The 16,964-nt window shown below is 53.6% G+C and overlaps 1 protein-coding gene across 2 annotated transcripts; it reads right to left on the bottom strand.

Annotated features, from left to right (window-relative positions):
- Positions 1-1,574: 1,574 nt before the first annotated feature.
- P2RY2 (purinergic receptor P2Y2) lies at positions 1,575-16,938 on the bottom strand. 2 transcript variants are annotated; one of them, XM_077762167.1, is made up of 3 exons: positions 16,876-16,938; positions 7,574-7,752; positions 1,575-2,730 (listed from the first exon to the last, which is right to left on the bottom strand). In XM_077762167.1, the coding sequence occupies exon 3, from the start codon at positions 2,724-2,726 to the stop codon at positions 1,593-1,595; it is 1,134 nt and encodes a 377-aa protein (XP_077618293.1). In that variant the 5' UTR covers positions 2,727-2,730; positions 7,574-7,752; positions 16,876-16,938; the 3' UTR covers positions 1,575-1,592. The 2 variants fall into 2 exon arrangements, with proteins under 2 accessions (XP_077618293.1, XP_077618294.1); XM_077762168.1 differs by having other exon boundaries at positions 7,595-7,752.
- Between the last annotated feature and the right edge of the window lie 26 nt (positions 16,939-16,964).

The raw sequence follows: 16,964 nt of genomic DNA, 5'->3' as shown, positions 1-16,964 counted from the left end.
CGAGGCCCTGTCCAGCTCAGCTCTACAAACCTCTGCAGTGGTCCTGGCTGGACCTAGAATCTGTCACAGGCAAGAAAGATCTACCTCACCCTGACCCAGTCTGAACCCCAACTATTACACCACATGGCTGGATTTTCCTAGGAGGCAGAAGATGCGACAGGAAGAGAAGTGAATCTCTCCCATATTAGCTCCAGTGCAAAGAAGACCTCAGGTAAAGGCAAGGAAGGAGCCCTGACTTGTTAGCGTGAGCGATCCACCCCCAGCCTCATTCCTGCCTTGAGCCTGAGCACCAGCTGCCTGCCTGCTCCCCGTTCCTGAGTACCCTGTTTTCCTGCCCCCATGTCTCTGCCCAGGATGTACCCTGCACCTGGATATTCTTCCCTGATAAACTGCTTTTCTCAGAAGCTACAGTTCAGGAGTGTCCCCTAGGAAGCCTCTCTGACATGCTCGCTGGTCCACACCTCCAACCACTCAGCATGCCCAGTGGTGCACTGGATGGAGCACCTTGGACCTGCGTGCAAAAGCCAACTGTTAAATTTTCAGGAATTTTGCAAGGAGGCCGATATCACATTACTAGTCTGAAATTGGTCAAGGCAGGAGTATCTGCACCAGGGTAACTGGCAATGCTACACCCCAGGGGGTGTGACTGTTCATAGCCATTAAGCCCTAAACTGGGGGATCCCAAGGACGGGACCCCATCTGACTCCTGTCTGCACCCAGCAGAGCCAGGCACAAAAGCCAGTTAGCTTTAAAGTGAGGGATGACTGGGGTTTGGAGAGGGAATCCCTACGTGACACTACAACTGAGGCAGCGAGTGGGAAGGCAGGTGGCAGAAGAGTACAGGGTGGAAAAAGGACTCCAGCGTGGATGGTGAGAGCTTCTTAGACTGTATCCTCATCCTCAAACCACACAATAGGGCACAACACAGGAGGCAACAACACTTCAGTAGAAGTTACAGCCTCGAACTGGCTCTCAGGCCAGGGAAGCCTCCAGATGGGTTTATGACATCAGTCCCCAGATGTTACATTCATCTCCTGTGATGGGGATGCTCCTCAGAGGTCTGTCCACTGTGGCATCCAGACCTGCCCTCAGCCCCTATGTGAGAAGCTCTGGCTCAGCTTGGATCCTTACCAGGGTCCTCTGGCCAACTGAAACCCCACCCATCCCAAGTAACTCAGGCCCAGACCATGTGACCTTGGTTAAGTCACTTTCCTCTCCGGGCCTGTTTCTCCATTTGACTTGATCAGGCTGGGCTCCAGCCTAGAAACCTTGCGGGGCACAGCCAGCTAATTATGTGGGAGTCAGGCCAGGAGCAGCACTGGCTCCTTACCCTTGGCTTTCATGAAGCCTTATTCCCCAGCTCACACATACAAATGGTGACTGGGGTTGTAGGGACCTTTAAGATCTCTGGACTATAGAGAACATTCTGCCAAGTGACAGAGCACTGAGGTCATGGCTCCCTTGACCATCAGGCATGAGTCACTAATGGGTCATATCTAGGGAGACTATCCTAGCTGAAGAAATCCTAGTCCCCACAGCCTCCCCGCTCCCCCACCCCATATTAACTTGCACAGGCCCAAGGGGTTCAGGTCCTACAGCCGGATGTCCTTAGTGTTCTCACTACCAGCTGGCGTGGACTCTGTCCGCCTAGAGTCCTCACTGCTGGTTGACACATCTTTTGTCCTCTTGAGGTCACTTCTGTCCAACCTGTGCAGGCCCCGTCTGCGGTGAGCTGGGGCAGTAGGAGCAGGGTCTGCGGATGGCTTGGCATCCCGGGCAAAGCGCACAAGCCTCTGCCCAGCCAGGAAGTAGAGCACAGGGTCAAGGCAACTGTTGGCACTGGCCAGCGGCCGGGTGATCTTGTAAGCCATGTTGATGGCATTGAGGGTGTGACAGCTGAGGTCCAGGGAGCGGAAGGAGTAGTAGAGGGTGCGGGTGACATGGAAAGGCAGGAAGCAGAGGGCGAAGACAGCCAGCACCACGGCAATGGTGCGCACCGACTTGCGCTTGGCCCTCGGCAGGCCTCCAGAGGTCCCGTAGGCTGGCTTCAACAGCCGCCGAGCCATAAGCACATAGCAGACTAGGATGATGGCAAAGGGCACTGCGAAGAGCAGGCCCAACATGACAGAGCTGTAGGCCACAAACTGGCTGAAGAGCTCGGGTGCTGAGGTGTCGTGGCAGGTAATGCGGCCACCTCGCACACTGGTGGTGACGAAGTAGAGCACAGGTGACTGGCAGGCCAGCACCAGCACCCACACGGCAGCTGCCACCCGGCGGGCATAGCGGGCCCGGCCCCAGCGCAGCGAGCGCAGTGGGCACAGGACCCCCAGGCATCGGTGCACGCTGATGCACGTGAGGAAGAAGATGCTGCAGTAAAGGTTGGTGTAGAAGAGGAAGCGCACCAGCTTGCAGAGCACTATGCTGAAGGGCCAGTGGTCTCCGCGGGCGTAGTAATAGACCAGCAGTGGCAGGGAGGCTGCGTACAGCGCATCAGACACAGCCAGGTGGAACATGTACGTGGTGGACGCGTTCCAGGTCTTGAGGCGGCACAGGAAGATGTAGAGCGCCACGGCGTTCAGGCACAGCCCCAGCACACACACCACGCCATAGGACACAGGCAGCAGCACGTATTTGAAGTCCTCATTGAAGCGGCACTTGTAGCCCAGCTCGTCCCCATCCAAGGTGTCATTGATGGTGCTGTTCCAGTGGCCCAGGGCTGTGGCCATTGCCCTAAAGGGAAGAGGGTGGATGGGGAGAACAGCTATGAGGGTCACGACCGGGGCTCAGCAGAGAGACCTGACACACCCACCTGACCAGGGCCAGGAGGGGCCCCAAGCACCCACAGATTCCCTCGGTTAAGGTCTGTGCCACCACAATCAAGGCCTTTGCAGCCACCTGACCTTGCTCTCTCCCTGGACCCAGAGGGCTCAGAACCTTGGAACCCTGGAACTTTGAGAATGCATGAGGTCTATGGGTATCAGGGCCACACACCTCTAAAACTTCACAACAGGGGTAAGCACACTACATCCTGAGGGCCAGATGCAGCCCACCAGTCTGTTTCTGTTAAAAAAAAAAAAAAAAGCTTGATTGGAACACAATCATACCCGTCTTATTTACAAAGAGTTGAATAGTTGTGACAAAGACCATATATTATCCAAAGCCAAAAACAGTTACCACTGGCTTTTTTTTAAGATTGGCAACCCAGCTCTAGAACCTTGGGAGCACAGAGTTCTAGATGGAGGATCCGAGCTCTAGAATCTGAGGATCTGGGGGCCCCAGAGCAGTGTCATCTCAGATTCACAGAAAGGGGCCTATAAGGCTGGCTGGCTCCACCTCACATGCAGCACTCACTGGCCAGTGGGCAGCCTCTACCTTGCTGGAATTATTAGAAAGCTCTTTCCTTTAGCTCATCTTTCCGCCCTCTGAGAGGCTCTGGCCCTGTGCCTGGGATTTTTGGTATTTGAGGGAGTATTTCCAAGGGTCTTCCTCTTTAGTCATTCATTAATCTCTCAGCAAACAGTTTTTAGGTACTCCTATATTGTGGCACTCTCTGCACTTGTAAACAGCAGTCCTGCTCCCTGGCCTGTGAACTTACCAGATGGGAGAGTGACCCTCCTAAAGATTCCAGGGAAGTTTGGGGCAGAGGTGAGAATGGGAGGGGGACTTCTTTTGTGCAGCAAATTCAGCTTCCCTCATACCTACCCAGCTTCCCTTCACACACCACCACTATCTTGATGGTCTCTTACCTTGTCCCTAGTGGGCACCTAATATGTACCCACAGGGCCTGACTGCCCATAGAGTGAGTACCTGGAGCACAGGGTGTCCATCTTCCTCATCTCCTTATCCCCACCAATGTGACCACTAAGAGCTCTCTCTCAGAGGGGAGCAGGGGACAGAGAGCCCAGCCTGGAGGGCAAAGATGTGCCCCAAGATCCCAGACGCAGGCTGGAAATCATAGCAGGTAGGCAGGTTTGGGACAAACACAAAGAATACCTTTCCAACGGTGGGAAGGGGCCAGGGGAGCTGCTATTTTTCAAACCCTGCTACCATGTGTGCTTTATAAATGTCACTTCATTTCATCTTTACAACATGTTTCTGGGAATCAGGTTATCAGGCCCAGTTTTCCAATAAAGAGGCTGAGACACTGATCATTCAAGTAATTTGGTGAAGGACACATGGTTAGGGATGGCTGCAATTCATCCGGTGCATCCTACAGTGGAGGGGGCTGTAGGAAGGCGGTAGTGAACTCCTTGTGCTGGGGGTATGCCAGCATCTCTTCTAGCTGCAGAAAGGCTTGTGTCCTGTGTGTAGGTACGTCTGGGAGGACAGAGGGGGCAGATAATGTGTGAGTTCTCTACATTTTAGGTGTCTGGGGCAGTACAGCTCCCTTCATCTTGGAACCTGAGGTCCTGAGAGGTTGGGGCTTGGAGATTCTATAGGGCCAGGGATATTCATTCCCTCAGACCGTGAGCTTCCTGTCCAGCCTGGCCTCCCAGTCATAGTTCAGGGCCCCTGCAGTTGAGATTAGGCCCCTTCTCTCTCCACACCCTACCCCGCACCCCAGAATTGTCCCCATCTCCTATTGTCAGCAGAAGAGCAACCCAGAGCATGCATCTGCCTCCCACTGACACAGGTTCCTCCCCAAGGATCCAGGGCTGCTCCAGGGTGAGAATTCAGGGAGGCTGTGTGGTGCCAAGTGGAGCAGAGGCAGCTGCCCCCCCCCATAGGGAATGCCAGGCTGAGCTCTGAGGATGCCCTTGCCCTGAGCCAGGACTGAGGCCCCGACATGCAAGCATCTCCTGCATCCCACCCCTTCTCCATGCAGCCCAGTGTTGCCTCCACCCTTGCTGGCAGAGCCACTGCACCTGCCTCCCTGCCTCTAGCCTCAGTCCCCCCCAGTCCAAGAAGGTGGGGAGGGCTCTCCATGAAGGCGAAGTCATTCCCTTGCTCGAAACCCTCTGCCTTCTCAGGAGAAAACCCCACTCCTCCTCAGTCTGGTACTGGATGTTTTCATAACCCAGCCTCTGTGAGCCTCCCCAGCCCCATCCTCTGTGACCGGCAGTGTCCTAAATGCATCCAACACTTTTCCCTCCCAGCCCTAGCTCATGGTGCTCCTTCAACCTGGAATCCATTCACACCCCTCATCTCCACCTGTTGGAATTACAGCTTTTTATCATTCAGCTCAACAAACTCCAGTGATTAAGATCCTGGCCTCTGGAGCTAGACCACCTTTGTTTTCTCATCTGTAAAATGAGGTGATCAATAGAAACTACATCATACAACTGCTGTGAGGATCGAGTAATTTATGTGAAATGTTTGGAGCAGTGCCTGGCACACAGTAGGTACACTGTGGTGGTATGAGCTATAAGGCTCAGCCCAAATGTGGCCTTTTCCTTAAATCTTCAGGAATCTTCAGAAGGTCCTCACTGGAGGCTAGTGTGTGAGTGTGGTGGGCCAGGGGACTGGTGCTAAGGCCCAACCTGGGGCCAGGCCTGGGGACCTTGTGAGGGGAGAGATGTGGAGGGTTAGGGAGGAAGGCCAGAGAGTCTGGCCCAGAAGGAGTCTGGTGGGGGAGGGGCAGGGTGTCTGGCTCAGGAGTCAGGGGGAGGAGCACGTATGGGGACAGAGGCACTCATTGTCAGACATGGTAAATGTGGGGTGCCCTGAAGGGGTGTCATGGGATGTGGGGAAGGGCAAAGGCTGGGACCATCCGATCCAGCACTTTGGGAGGTGGGCTGGGAGTTGCTGACTCCCAGCAGCTACAGGAGAAGCATGGAGGCCTGACTGAGACTGAAGAGCTGTGGAGGGGTCATATTCCCTCTCCCTTGGGGACGCTGGCTTGGGGTGTCCAGCTCTGCCACAGAACCCCAGGTGACATCAGGCATATCCTGCCCTCCTGAGGCTCAGACCTCTAATGGGCTGAATCCCCCAGCCTTAGAGAATTGGAGCCCTAAATCCCCATGAGATGCTCTGCCCCACACACCCAGCAGGATGCTCTGCTCCTGCCCCAGTGCCTAGGCCTGGAGGGTCTCTCCTTTGGGTCAGGGTCCTCCCCCACCCCCCAGCCCTCCAGCCATTGTCAGCATCTCTACACAAAGAGTTTCTTGCTAATAAGCAAGGGGCAAGGGCGGAATCTGTGATGCTGGGGAGAGGGGTGGAGACTTCCCTAAGTTTCTCCTGAGCCTTGGAAGCTGTTCTTTGCACCTGTTTTAAGACATCCTGGCCTCTACCCTCCCAGGACAGCTGAGGACTCCATTGCTGTGGCTCCCTTCCAGACTGACCCTGCCTGTCCTCTCCCTCCACTGGCTGGCCCATCAACCTGTGAGTACATCTTTCCTGCCCACTCCTTTGCCCCTCCAGCCCCTACTTATGAAGACAGCCCAATCTGCAGCCCTCTCCCTCGGCTCTCTCCTTACCCCCCATATCCTTGGGGTCCTACCCCAGGGTCTCTCACCCTAGAAACAGCTCCCATCTTGTCCAACACCATTTGTCAGCCCCTCTGTGCCCAGGTCTGGCTGGCTCTACCCCTGTAAGTGCCCTACCAGCCTTCCCTGCCTTTGCTCAGGCTACTCTTTCTGCCTGGACAGCCCTTCCAGAACCCATTCACACCGTACTCCATCATGCCCATCCCTCAATGCTCTTCTCAAATGTCACTTCATCTCTGAAGCTCTCCCACTCTACCATCCCAGACACTCCTCACACCCTGTTTGGAATTTATCTTTCCACCCTCTAGAAACCCCAACCATTACAGGTGTTTCTAGAAGCCTCGCTCCACCTGATTCTTTTTTCTGTCCCAATCATCAGTAAGAGGCCTGATCCAAAGCAGGTATGACATGAGTGAGAGAATGAATGAATGAATGAATGAAGCAAGCAAGCAAGCAAGCAAGCACAAGAAGATATGGGAGTCCAGAGAAACTGAGCCTCATGGCAGTTGCCTTCCTTTCCCTTATTCCTCTGAGGGCCTCCCAGAGTTGTCCTGACACTTAAAGATTTCTCAGCTGCTGACCCCAGGTGGCCTCCTAGGGAGCACTCCTGGGGACCAGCTAACCTGGGCCTGCTCCTGCCCTAGTCAGGCCCCTAGACTGCCTCTCAAGAGTCCTGCCCTTCTCTGGACAGGCCAGGGAAATGCCAGGAGAGGGGAATTGGACCTAGGCATTCTGTAGGTGGGTCAGCTGGCTGAACCAAGCACATGCTTTTATCTCACTCATCCCTGGCTCAGGTCATAGATCAGTCTGAGTCAGGAACCCCGGGTCCTGGTGCTCCCTACCCCCAATACCTTACTTTGTAGGGGCCAAACCTGAGCTGAACAGCTTCCTTGCAGAAACCCCCCACCCCCCACCTCACTCCTCAGGAAATACTGCCATAGAGGTTAAGCTATTTATTCAAGATCACAGTGTCAAGAATTGGAAAAAATGGGCTTGACACTAGGGCTCCCTGGCTCTGAAGCCTGAATTCATGATAGCCTGGGATGAGAAAGCAGGGTGGGGGTCCCCTGGATGGAATCCTGGCTCAGCATATACACATGCACAAGCGAGCCACCCAGCCAGTGGACCCTGACCTCCCACGCCCATACCTGACCAGCCCCGGCTCTCACAGTCAGGATGCTCAGAGCCCTCTCAGGTTCCTCATTCATGAATGCAGAGGCCTGGACCAGGATGCAGGGAATTCTTCAGGAAACAGGAAAAACAGGTCCTCAGGTCTGGGGCTGTACCCAGCTTCCAGCATTTCTCAGGGCGGACAGTGCTGTGGACTCTGTGGGAGGCGGAAACAGCACGGGCTCTTGAGTTCCAGGTTGCAGGAAGTCAGCCAGGCGGAGCCCTCCCATGCCTGCCTCCTGTGCTTCAACCTTGGTCCAAAAGGCGAAGCACTGGGGTGTTTGTCTGTCCCAGGGGGAGTGCGCTCTGCCCACCCACACACCCTGGCCGTCTACCCTCAGCTCACATGTTCTAGGGATGGTTGTTCCCAGCCTCCTTCCCCAGTCACCCCCTTCCATAGGAGTGGGGCTCTGCTGGGAAAGGTCTCCCCCACATCCTGCAGAGCTGAGCTGAGCCTTCAGTGCTTCTTCCCTCTGTCCTGGTCTGTGCTTCAGTCCCTAGAATCGGAACCAGTCAATACCCTCCTTGCCCGGTATCCACTCAATAGTACTTCTGCCCATACAGTTTTGTTCAAGCTCTGTCTCTCCTTGGAACACACACCCTCCCCTGTCCTACCTCTAATAATTCCTCCATAGATGTCGTAAACACACATGAACACACAGAGGCATGGACATACACAAATACCCAGATACATGGAGACATACACAGTCACAGATGTATACACAGCATGTACATGCATGCGTGCGTGCGCACGCACGCGCACACACACACACACACACACACTGTTCTAGATAGGGACTGGAACAGCCTTTAGAAACCCCCTGCACTAAACTCCCATTTGGCAGAGGAGGCAACTGAGGCTCTGTCACAAGTCCTCACCATAAGCCAGGGACAGAGCCAAGATTGGAATGCAGGCCTGAATTCTGGCCCTGGCTTTTGTCTTGTCTGGGAGGCCCTCACACACACCAGCCACAAGGTTGCATTCAGGGGATGGTTACGTGGTGGAGGGAGCCCTCTGTATGTGCAAGTCCCAGCATCCTCCAGAACCTCAGACTTATTATAGGGGGAAAAAAGAACATTCCCTTCCTCTTTCCATCCGTTTCATTTCCCTGTAATGGGGTGGCGGGGCGGTGGGGGGTGTCTGAGACAGTTGAAGCCAGGTCTCCAGGCTGGAAGCAAAGTGCAAGCATGGAGGAAGGAAGTGGGAAGAGGAGAGGAGGAGGCTGGCTGCAAGAACAGGACAGGAGGTGTGGCACGGGGGAATGCCCCTAGGCCACTGCTTTCCCAGCCCACCTTGCCCCAGGAGTCTCAGGCTGACATGGGGCAGTGGGCTGGTAGCCATTTGCCAACCTGCTCCAGAGTCCAGTGACGAAAGAGGTTCACCTTTCACCCCATCTTCTCCTTAAGAGGTGCCTTCATTCCACAGACTAAGGTGAAGCACAGCACTTCCTCAAAGCCATTCTCCCATTTCTGAGAAAAATCTCTACCACCCGTCCTTCCACACTTCAAACTTCTAATATATCCCTGACAATGTATCTCTCTCCCACCCACGTGTAACCCAATGCTCACCAAACCCTGTCAGTACAACCAGTGCGTGGCTCAGACATGCCACTCCCCCACCCCATAGCCTCAGGCTTGTGTTTCTCTTCCAGGCCATTGCACAGCCTACTCACTTATCTCCTTGCCTCCACCCCGTCCCTCCTAACCATCTTTCATACCGCAATCACAGGTCTTCCTTAAACACAAACCTGACCATACACTGTTGAGCTCAAAACCCTTCCATGGCTCCCTATTGCCCTCAGGCTAACATCCAAGCTCCTGAGCCTGGCATTCAAGGCCCTGGCTAACCTGGTCCCTGACACCCCTGTAGACAATTCTTCCTCTCTGCCTCCAGTCTCATCTTCCTGTCTCAAGCACAGCAAAAGCAGTCCCATGGTCGTATCTTCACTCAGGGACACCCTCCCTTATCTTCAACATATATATTATAGTAAGAGTTGAGTGCTTTCTCTGTGTCAGCCTCCATATTAGTTGGCTTTATAGACCTCTTTTCATTTAAGCCTGAGAAGCTCAGAGAAGCTAAATAATCTCTCCAGGGTCCCAAAGCTAGTAAACTGCAGAGCAGCCTTGATCTGTGTGCCTGCAGGAGCCGTGCCCCTGATCATTACCTCCTACCCTCCACAGCCCAGATCCTCTGCTCCGGGAAGCTTCCTGACCAGCCCTCTTTGAGCCCCATGGCTCTGTCTGTCTGGTCAGTTCTCTGCCAGAGGGAACACCCTAGTGGCAGGGCTAGAATCTACTCTTCCTGGTATTTCCTCATTGTGAAACTGCCGTGATGGTTATTGTACCCATTTCACAGTTAAAACAACAACAAACTAAGGCCAGAAAGGGTAGCCCCAGATTTCACCCACGGTCACCAATGAGTTAGGGGCAGACCTCCTGGCCCCTCTGCCTGGCTCCGCCCGAACCCAAGGGCTGAGTCTTTCTCCTTGTAGCCCCAGACTGGTTAACTCAAAGCCATGAGGAAGGGCGAGGCGCAGACTGCAGAATTTCCAGGGTGGCTGGACAACATTCCAGCTTCTCCACCAGGGCAGCTCCAGAATGAATGCGCTACCCATTCACCTGCCTACCTGGCTGGCCCTGTCCAGCCTGGCAGGGGAATGTGATGCATCACCACTCTGGAAACCCTTGCAGCCTGCCTCTGCTGGGGGTGGGGTGCAGTGAGGGGAAACAGAGGTCCTGGACCCAGAACACTATCGATGGGCAGGGGAAGGCACTACGCAGCTGGGAAATCCCAGTTCTGCCATTCCCATCTGTGGCACCTGGACAAGGTCTCAGCTTCATAACCTGAATCTTAATTTCCTTACAATCTAAGAAGGGTATGCACTGCATAAGGTTGTTGAGATAATTAAAGGAGATGATTGACTCATCTTATGAAATAGTTTAAAAAGATGATTTCAGCAGGTGGTGAAGGCAGGAAGGATGGGAGTATTCCAGACGAGAGGGGCAGGAAAGCCATAGGAATTATGGGCAAAGTAGTGAGGTCAGAGCCAGACTGACTATAGGTCAAGTGTCCCACCCTGAAGGCCATCCTTAGAAGGGAGGGCAGTTCAGGGAACCCCCCTCCCCAAAAGGAACTAGACCCAACTATACTCTTTAGTTCACTCATCCTTTATAAAGGTTTGCCATATCTATGCCTGTCCCCATACAGGGCACTTAGGGACTCCATGGTGAGTTGGACTCTTCTGTGATCTCATTGTCAAGGTGGTGGGTGTAGAGGTGGATAGGAGAAGACCCAGAAACAGGCAATGATAATTCAGAGTGACCAGGGCTGAAGGAAGCAGAGGCACCAGGGTCGAAGCAGCCAAGAGGGTCCCCAACAGGAATTGGGGGTGGGGTGGTAAGGGAAGGCTTCCTGGAGGAGAGGACACCTGACCTACATTTTGGAAGATGGACAAGAGTCAGGTGAGTGGAAACAGAAGGTGAGTAGGGTGAGCAAAAACCAGAGCAAGAGATCACATAGCATGTCTCAGGAACTGACAGTCATCCCTGTGGCTTGAGGGCAAGTAGAGGAAGACAGGAAAGATCCTGGAAGTTATCCTCCACCCTCTCCCAAATGTCCTCCACAGGCCTGAAGGCCAATACGCTTCCAGCCTTGCCTGATATGCTTTCTGCACCACCAACACTGGGGCTGATCTGGGGAAATAGCTGAGGGGGAACCTCAGATGGTATCAGTAGGTGCTGTTGCAGTGTGAAGCCTCTGCAATCTCCTCCAGGAGGCCCCTGGGTTCACTGGTCCCTCTGGGAGGCTCTCACTCGCTAGGAAGTCCCTAGAATCCTGGCTGTGGGGTCCACGCACAGGGAGAACATCTGAGTCCATGAGTCTCAGATCAACCAGGCTGGCCTCCTACCTTACAGATCAGGATACTGAGACTCCTTAAGAGGAAGGACCTTACTCAAGGTCTGGTGTTCTAATTATATTCAGTGTAGGGTTGAGCACCTTCACCCCCACCCCAGAACAGGGCTCCAAACTACCTGTCCCTCCTCTGACCCAGCACAGTGCAGCCCAGCACAGTGCTATAGAAATACACTGCTAAATGGAACCAGTTCAGAACCACGGTGCCCTGGACTCCACCCTGACCTATCACATCCAAGTGCCTCCAGTCAGACTTGAGAAGAAAGAACCCTGGGTTCAGGCTCCAACTTAGAACCACCCATGCTGTGCAATCTTGATCAAGTCAGCTCCCCTCTCTGAGCCTGGAGTTCTTCATCGATCAGATGGGGAGAATCACCACTACACCAGGCAGCTCCTGAGGAAGGAGTAGGACAAGGGGGCAGGTAGTATTCATGTGGCTAGCAAATCATGCTCTGTCCTGATGTGGGGGCTGCATCTCCCTGTCTTGGCTGAGAGACACAGAAACCCTTCTCAGTAACCAGGCAGAGGGGCAGAAGTCATGGTCAGAGTAGGCAGGGGAGGCTCTTGGAAGCGGCTGTGGTCAGGTCGGGAGAGAAGTAGGAAGAGTGTAGCATGGGAAAGAAAAGGAAGAATGGAGAAGCCAAGGTACAAAATAGGATGAAAGTGTAGAACAGGATACAAGTAAGTCTGTCATTCTGAGATTTTCTTACTCTGGGTGCTTCCAGAATTCTCAGTTCATTGGTTCTGACAGTCCAGTTCCAAGAGTTTCTGGTTCTGAGAGTAAATGATAAGTGTTTCTTCAATTCTGCTTGCTGCTTCTCATAGTCTTTGGTTATGAGATTCTCAGAACCACAGGAGTCTGCACTCTCAGAGTAATGTAATCATAGATCACTGTCCCAGGAGCCATAAAGTCTCAGCAGACACTTGTCAGTGCCCCCATGTGCCCCAAATCAGAGACTCAGATCAGACTTGGTCAGGAGCTCCAGTCTAGATGCAGAGAAAGACACAGACATGGACAAAGTCCACTTGGGTGATTAAGCCATGACCAAGGGAAGCCCAGGAGCCACGGAACCCAGAGGAACCCGTAACCGGCCTGAGGAGACAGTCAGGGAAAGCTGCTCAGTGGAGGGGTCATTTGAGTTGGGACTTAATGGAAGATTAGGAGTTTGTCAGATGGACAACAAAGTTAGAAGGGCATTGAAAGCAGAAGAAAGAGTATGTGCAAAGACACAGTGGTGTGATAGTGTGGCCAGGAGGTCATGTGAGGCTGGTATGGAGGGGTGGGTAGCACAGAATGTGTGTGGGCCTGAGGGACTCACATGAAAAGCCTTGAATGCCAGGCTGAGGTGCTTGGCTTCTAACCTGAGGGTTAGAATGGGGTGCCGTGGCAGGCCTTAAGCAGGGAAGGACATAGTCAGAGTTGACCTTGACAAAGATGGTGCCACATGTAAAGTAGATAGGACAGGGGAGTCTAAAGGGAGAAAGACCAAGGAGGAGACTACACATAAAATGGTCCAGTGAGAGGTGCGGATCCTTTGGTCCTGGGTTTTATGCGAGTTGGGGAATATCCTCGCTGGCCCACAGCACAGCCGCAGCAAGCCGGGGAAGCTAGGCACTTGCCAGGAAGCCACAGCAACACCAGGAGCCTCCTCTGATGGGGTGGGAGATGAGAGGGTCATGTGGGCTCCAAGAAGCTTGAAGGAGGCCTTCCGTCTATGCTCTAGGGCCCAAGGCCTAGACAGGGTGCCAGGGTGGAAGGCCAAAGAGGAAGCAGCTGCCCAGGAGGGCCCAGGCTGCCCACACTCCCATCCGGGACTCTAGCCATTCACCCTGGACCAGAAATATCCAGGATTAGGAGATGCTGTAACTGGAAAGTGGAGGAATGCCTCTGCTCAAGAACCAACTGTAGCTCTCCAGGAAGCAAGCTCCTCCTCTTTCTACACCCATTTCCACAAACCATTCTTTCTCAAACACCCACTGGCACCTTCTCTGTGCCCAACCTGTGCTGGGTGATATGGACAGAGAGACAAAACAAGCTGGCCTAGTACTGCAACTGACATCTAGGATGAGCACAGAGGTCAGGGAAGGCCCCACAGCCTGCTTCCCCCACAGGACCCACTGGCTGGGACAGGCCAGGACTGAGGACCCAAAGGCAGCCAAGAGGAAGGTATAGGCCAAGGGGTGCACCAGCCAGGCCTGCAGAAGACAATTCTGGGAGAAAGAGGGTTTCACCAGGGGAGCCTCCACTTTTTTTTCACCAGAGAAGCCTAGCTGATCTGGTGATCTGGTCCTGTGAGGAATGTGGTTAACCAGGCCACAAGCAAAACCTAAAATCATATTTTCAGGGCAATATTCAAACTTCTTTCACCCTGAAAGCCAGAGGATGGAGCTCTGAAGCTCAGATAGAGCTTCTATCTTAAGTGGAGAGAGGTAAGTTGGGTCAGGTAGGCAGAAGCCCTAGCTTTCACCTCAACTCTGTGATCTTGGGAAGGGAACTCTCTGAGCCTCTATTTCCTCACCTGCAAAATGGGGATAACAATCCCTCCTTCACAGGGTTGATAGATTTGATAAAATGAGAGACTTCTATAAACTGTTACTAGTAAGCCATCTTTGCAGAGGGGGCACAGGGAAAGGAAGGCAGTCAGTGGCTAAAATGCCAATAACTAGGTCAATCTCTTATTACTGCACCCTTGTTCTAGTATTTTCAAAATGCATTTCTTTAGAAGTCTCTGAGTATCACACTTCTCCCTGTGCATTGCACTCCACAGCTTACAAAGCCCTTTCCTGACCACTGTCTTAAGAATTAAGGCATCACAGTGGGGCACCTCAGGGGCTCAATCAGTTGAGTGTTGGACTTTGGCTCAGGTCATGATCTCACCGTTCCTGGGTTCAAGCCCCACATCAGGCTTCTTACTGTCAGTGCAGAGTCCACCTCGGATCCTCTGTCCCCTGCCCCTCTCTGCCCTCCTCTGCTCACATTCTCTCTCAAAAATAAACATTAAAAAAAAAGTGTCATAGCAACCTTGCATTTGAAGAGGCAAGGATCATCAGTTCCAATTTAGAGATTGCCAGCTGACAACCTAGAGGGGCACAGGGACCTCTCTAAGGGCTACAGCCAGAAAAGAAGCCAAATCAAAGCACTCACTCATGAGACCTTGGTGATTTCTCATACTTTTAGCTGGACCTTGGAGGATCCAGAAGCCTCAGAGACTGTGCATCCTGGGCAGGAAGAAAATAGGAATGGAGAGGTCGTAGCCTCACTTTGCAGCCCCAGCTTGGCAGACATTTATGAAGGTCACCCACTGTGATCCTCCAACTTCTCTGGCTAGACCCCAGGACAGCCCAAGGCAGGAAGAACAGATTGAGAATTCTTCTGTGCCAGGGCCTCCCCAAACACAGACTCTCAACACAGGACTTTAGTGGTGCCGGCCTCCTTTTAGAGGCTGGCAGGGCAAGAGCTGCCCCCCAAGGTCACCCAGCAAGCTGGGGGAAGAGCTTGGATGAGATCAATTGCAGGACTCCTGGCTCCCACTGGGGGAAGAAAGTCCTAGATGTCCCCAAGTTCCTCAGCAGGAGCATCTAAGGTCTGAGGGAAGTGTTTGGCCAAGGGATCAAGGGCCCAGAATATAAGTAATGCCTGGATGGTTCTAGTGTCACTATCTGACCTCCTTGTATAGCACTACTCAATCCATTCTCCACGCTGCAGCCAGAAAGATCTTTCTGAAATGCTGCTTTGACCATGAATCTTCCTTGTTCACAAGCCTTCCGTGGCTCCCTATTGCTTTCAGGATGAAATCGAAGTTTTCAGCTTGTACACTCTGGGTCTGGTAGTGCCTCCAGGACACACTGTTCTGACAACCTATGCCACCTGTCTTGATCACTGGATTCTAGTTTCCTCTTCTTTGTGATGACATGGAGCTCCACTGTGGACATGCCTTCCCTGGGGAAGCTGGGGGCAGGGGCAGGGGATAAAGGCTGCTGGTGCTCTCTCAGTTCAGCTCAGCTCTGTGCAGGGTGCTGACAAAAGAGAAATGAGTGACAGCCTGTTTCTGCCCTCCAGGGGGCCCCAGATCTCTGGTGAAGGAAGAAGGAGGCAGAGACCATACATATCAGTCCAAGGTGGAACCAGGGCTGTCAGTCCTGGGACTTTCAAGAGCCAGAAGATGCTCCAGTCCAACTGTGGGAACAAGGAAGGCTTCCCCAATGAGGAGGCATCTGAACTGGGCCCCAAGGCTGGGTAATTCTCCAAGTGAGGAAGATGAGGGTAGGAGGGCATTTCAGGCAGTGAGCATATAGAATATGCAGTGGGCCAAAAGCAAGAAACTGCCTAGCGTGTGTTGCAGAACTACATGCAATCACTAGAGGGCAAAAGGGTCAGGCAAGAGAGGGGCTGGAGAGGTTGGCAAGAAGCAGTTCTTGGAGGCCTTGAGTCCTAGGCTAAGGGGTTCAGGCTGGGTTTTGTTAGCCCAGGGAGGAGAATAGTTGCTCTTTGGGTTTCAGGAAGTTCCCTCCAGGGATTGGCCCCACCTCCATCGCCAAGCAGTGAGCCTACCCAGGAAAACACTGGTACTTAACATGACCCACATATTAGCAACACAACGGCCCTCAAGTTCCCTATCTTATTATTCCCCTTTTACAGATGAAACTGCTAAGGCTCAGAGAACGTCACACAGTGGCCAAAGCAGGATTGGAATATAGGTCTGAGTCTCCAGAGAGCTTTTGCGGACCGACCCTGTCTACTTCAAGACTGTCTTTCCCAACCCCTCCGCACACAGATAACTGAGATTTTACCAGGGCCCCACCCTAGCCCTCAAAAGCTCCCCATTATTCCAGCCTAGATCCCCAAACGAACCACGCATCTCAGGCTGTAGGCCCCGGGAAGCTGAGGATGCCATGCTGAAAGAAACTACCACCAGACTCCCAAACTGGCAGTTTTTATCCGCAGATGGGCCTGGCCCTTGGGTCTGGCTCCTGGGGGGAAGTGGAGCAACCAGCCACTGACAGCCCCCAGTTGGGGAGCTGAGGGAGGGTACCGCTTTCTCCAAACTGACCCTTCGTACAGCACCGCCTGCCAGATTAAGAGTCTCTCGATAGAGGCTTAACTGTTCTTCCAGGCCACTGTCCCAACCCCCACCCCCAGTTTTACCGGGCCCCGGCGGGGTGGGCACCCAGAGTGCCCCTGGGTTGAGAAGGCTCAGCTGGCCTCCAGGGGCTCGCGGGTCTCTGGCGGCGGTCCCACGCCTCGGGGCGCTCACATCAGAGCGCACACACAAACAAGTCCCACAGGTTCGGCTACTCGACCCGCCGGGGCGCACGCACTCACCCACTGATTCTCAGACTTTCCCAAATGCGCCGACACACACTCACCGGGGTGTCCGATCGCGCTCCCGGAGCTCCACGCTCTGGTGGAGACGAAGTTCGACCACGGACCCACCGGCGCACTCCCACACTCCACG

Source organism: Crocuta crocuta, unplaced genomic scaffold (assembly GCF_008692635.1).
Source record: "Crocuta crocuta isolate KB4526 unplaced genomic scaffold, BGI_CrCroc_1.0 scaffold306, whole genome shotgun sequence".
Taxonomy (NCBI): domain Eukaryota; kingdom Metazoa; phylum Chordata; class Mammalia; order Carnivora; family Hyaenidae; genus Crocuta; species Crocuta crocuta.
This window is presented reverse-complemented; position numbering and strand designations above follow the sequence as displayed.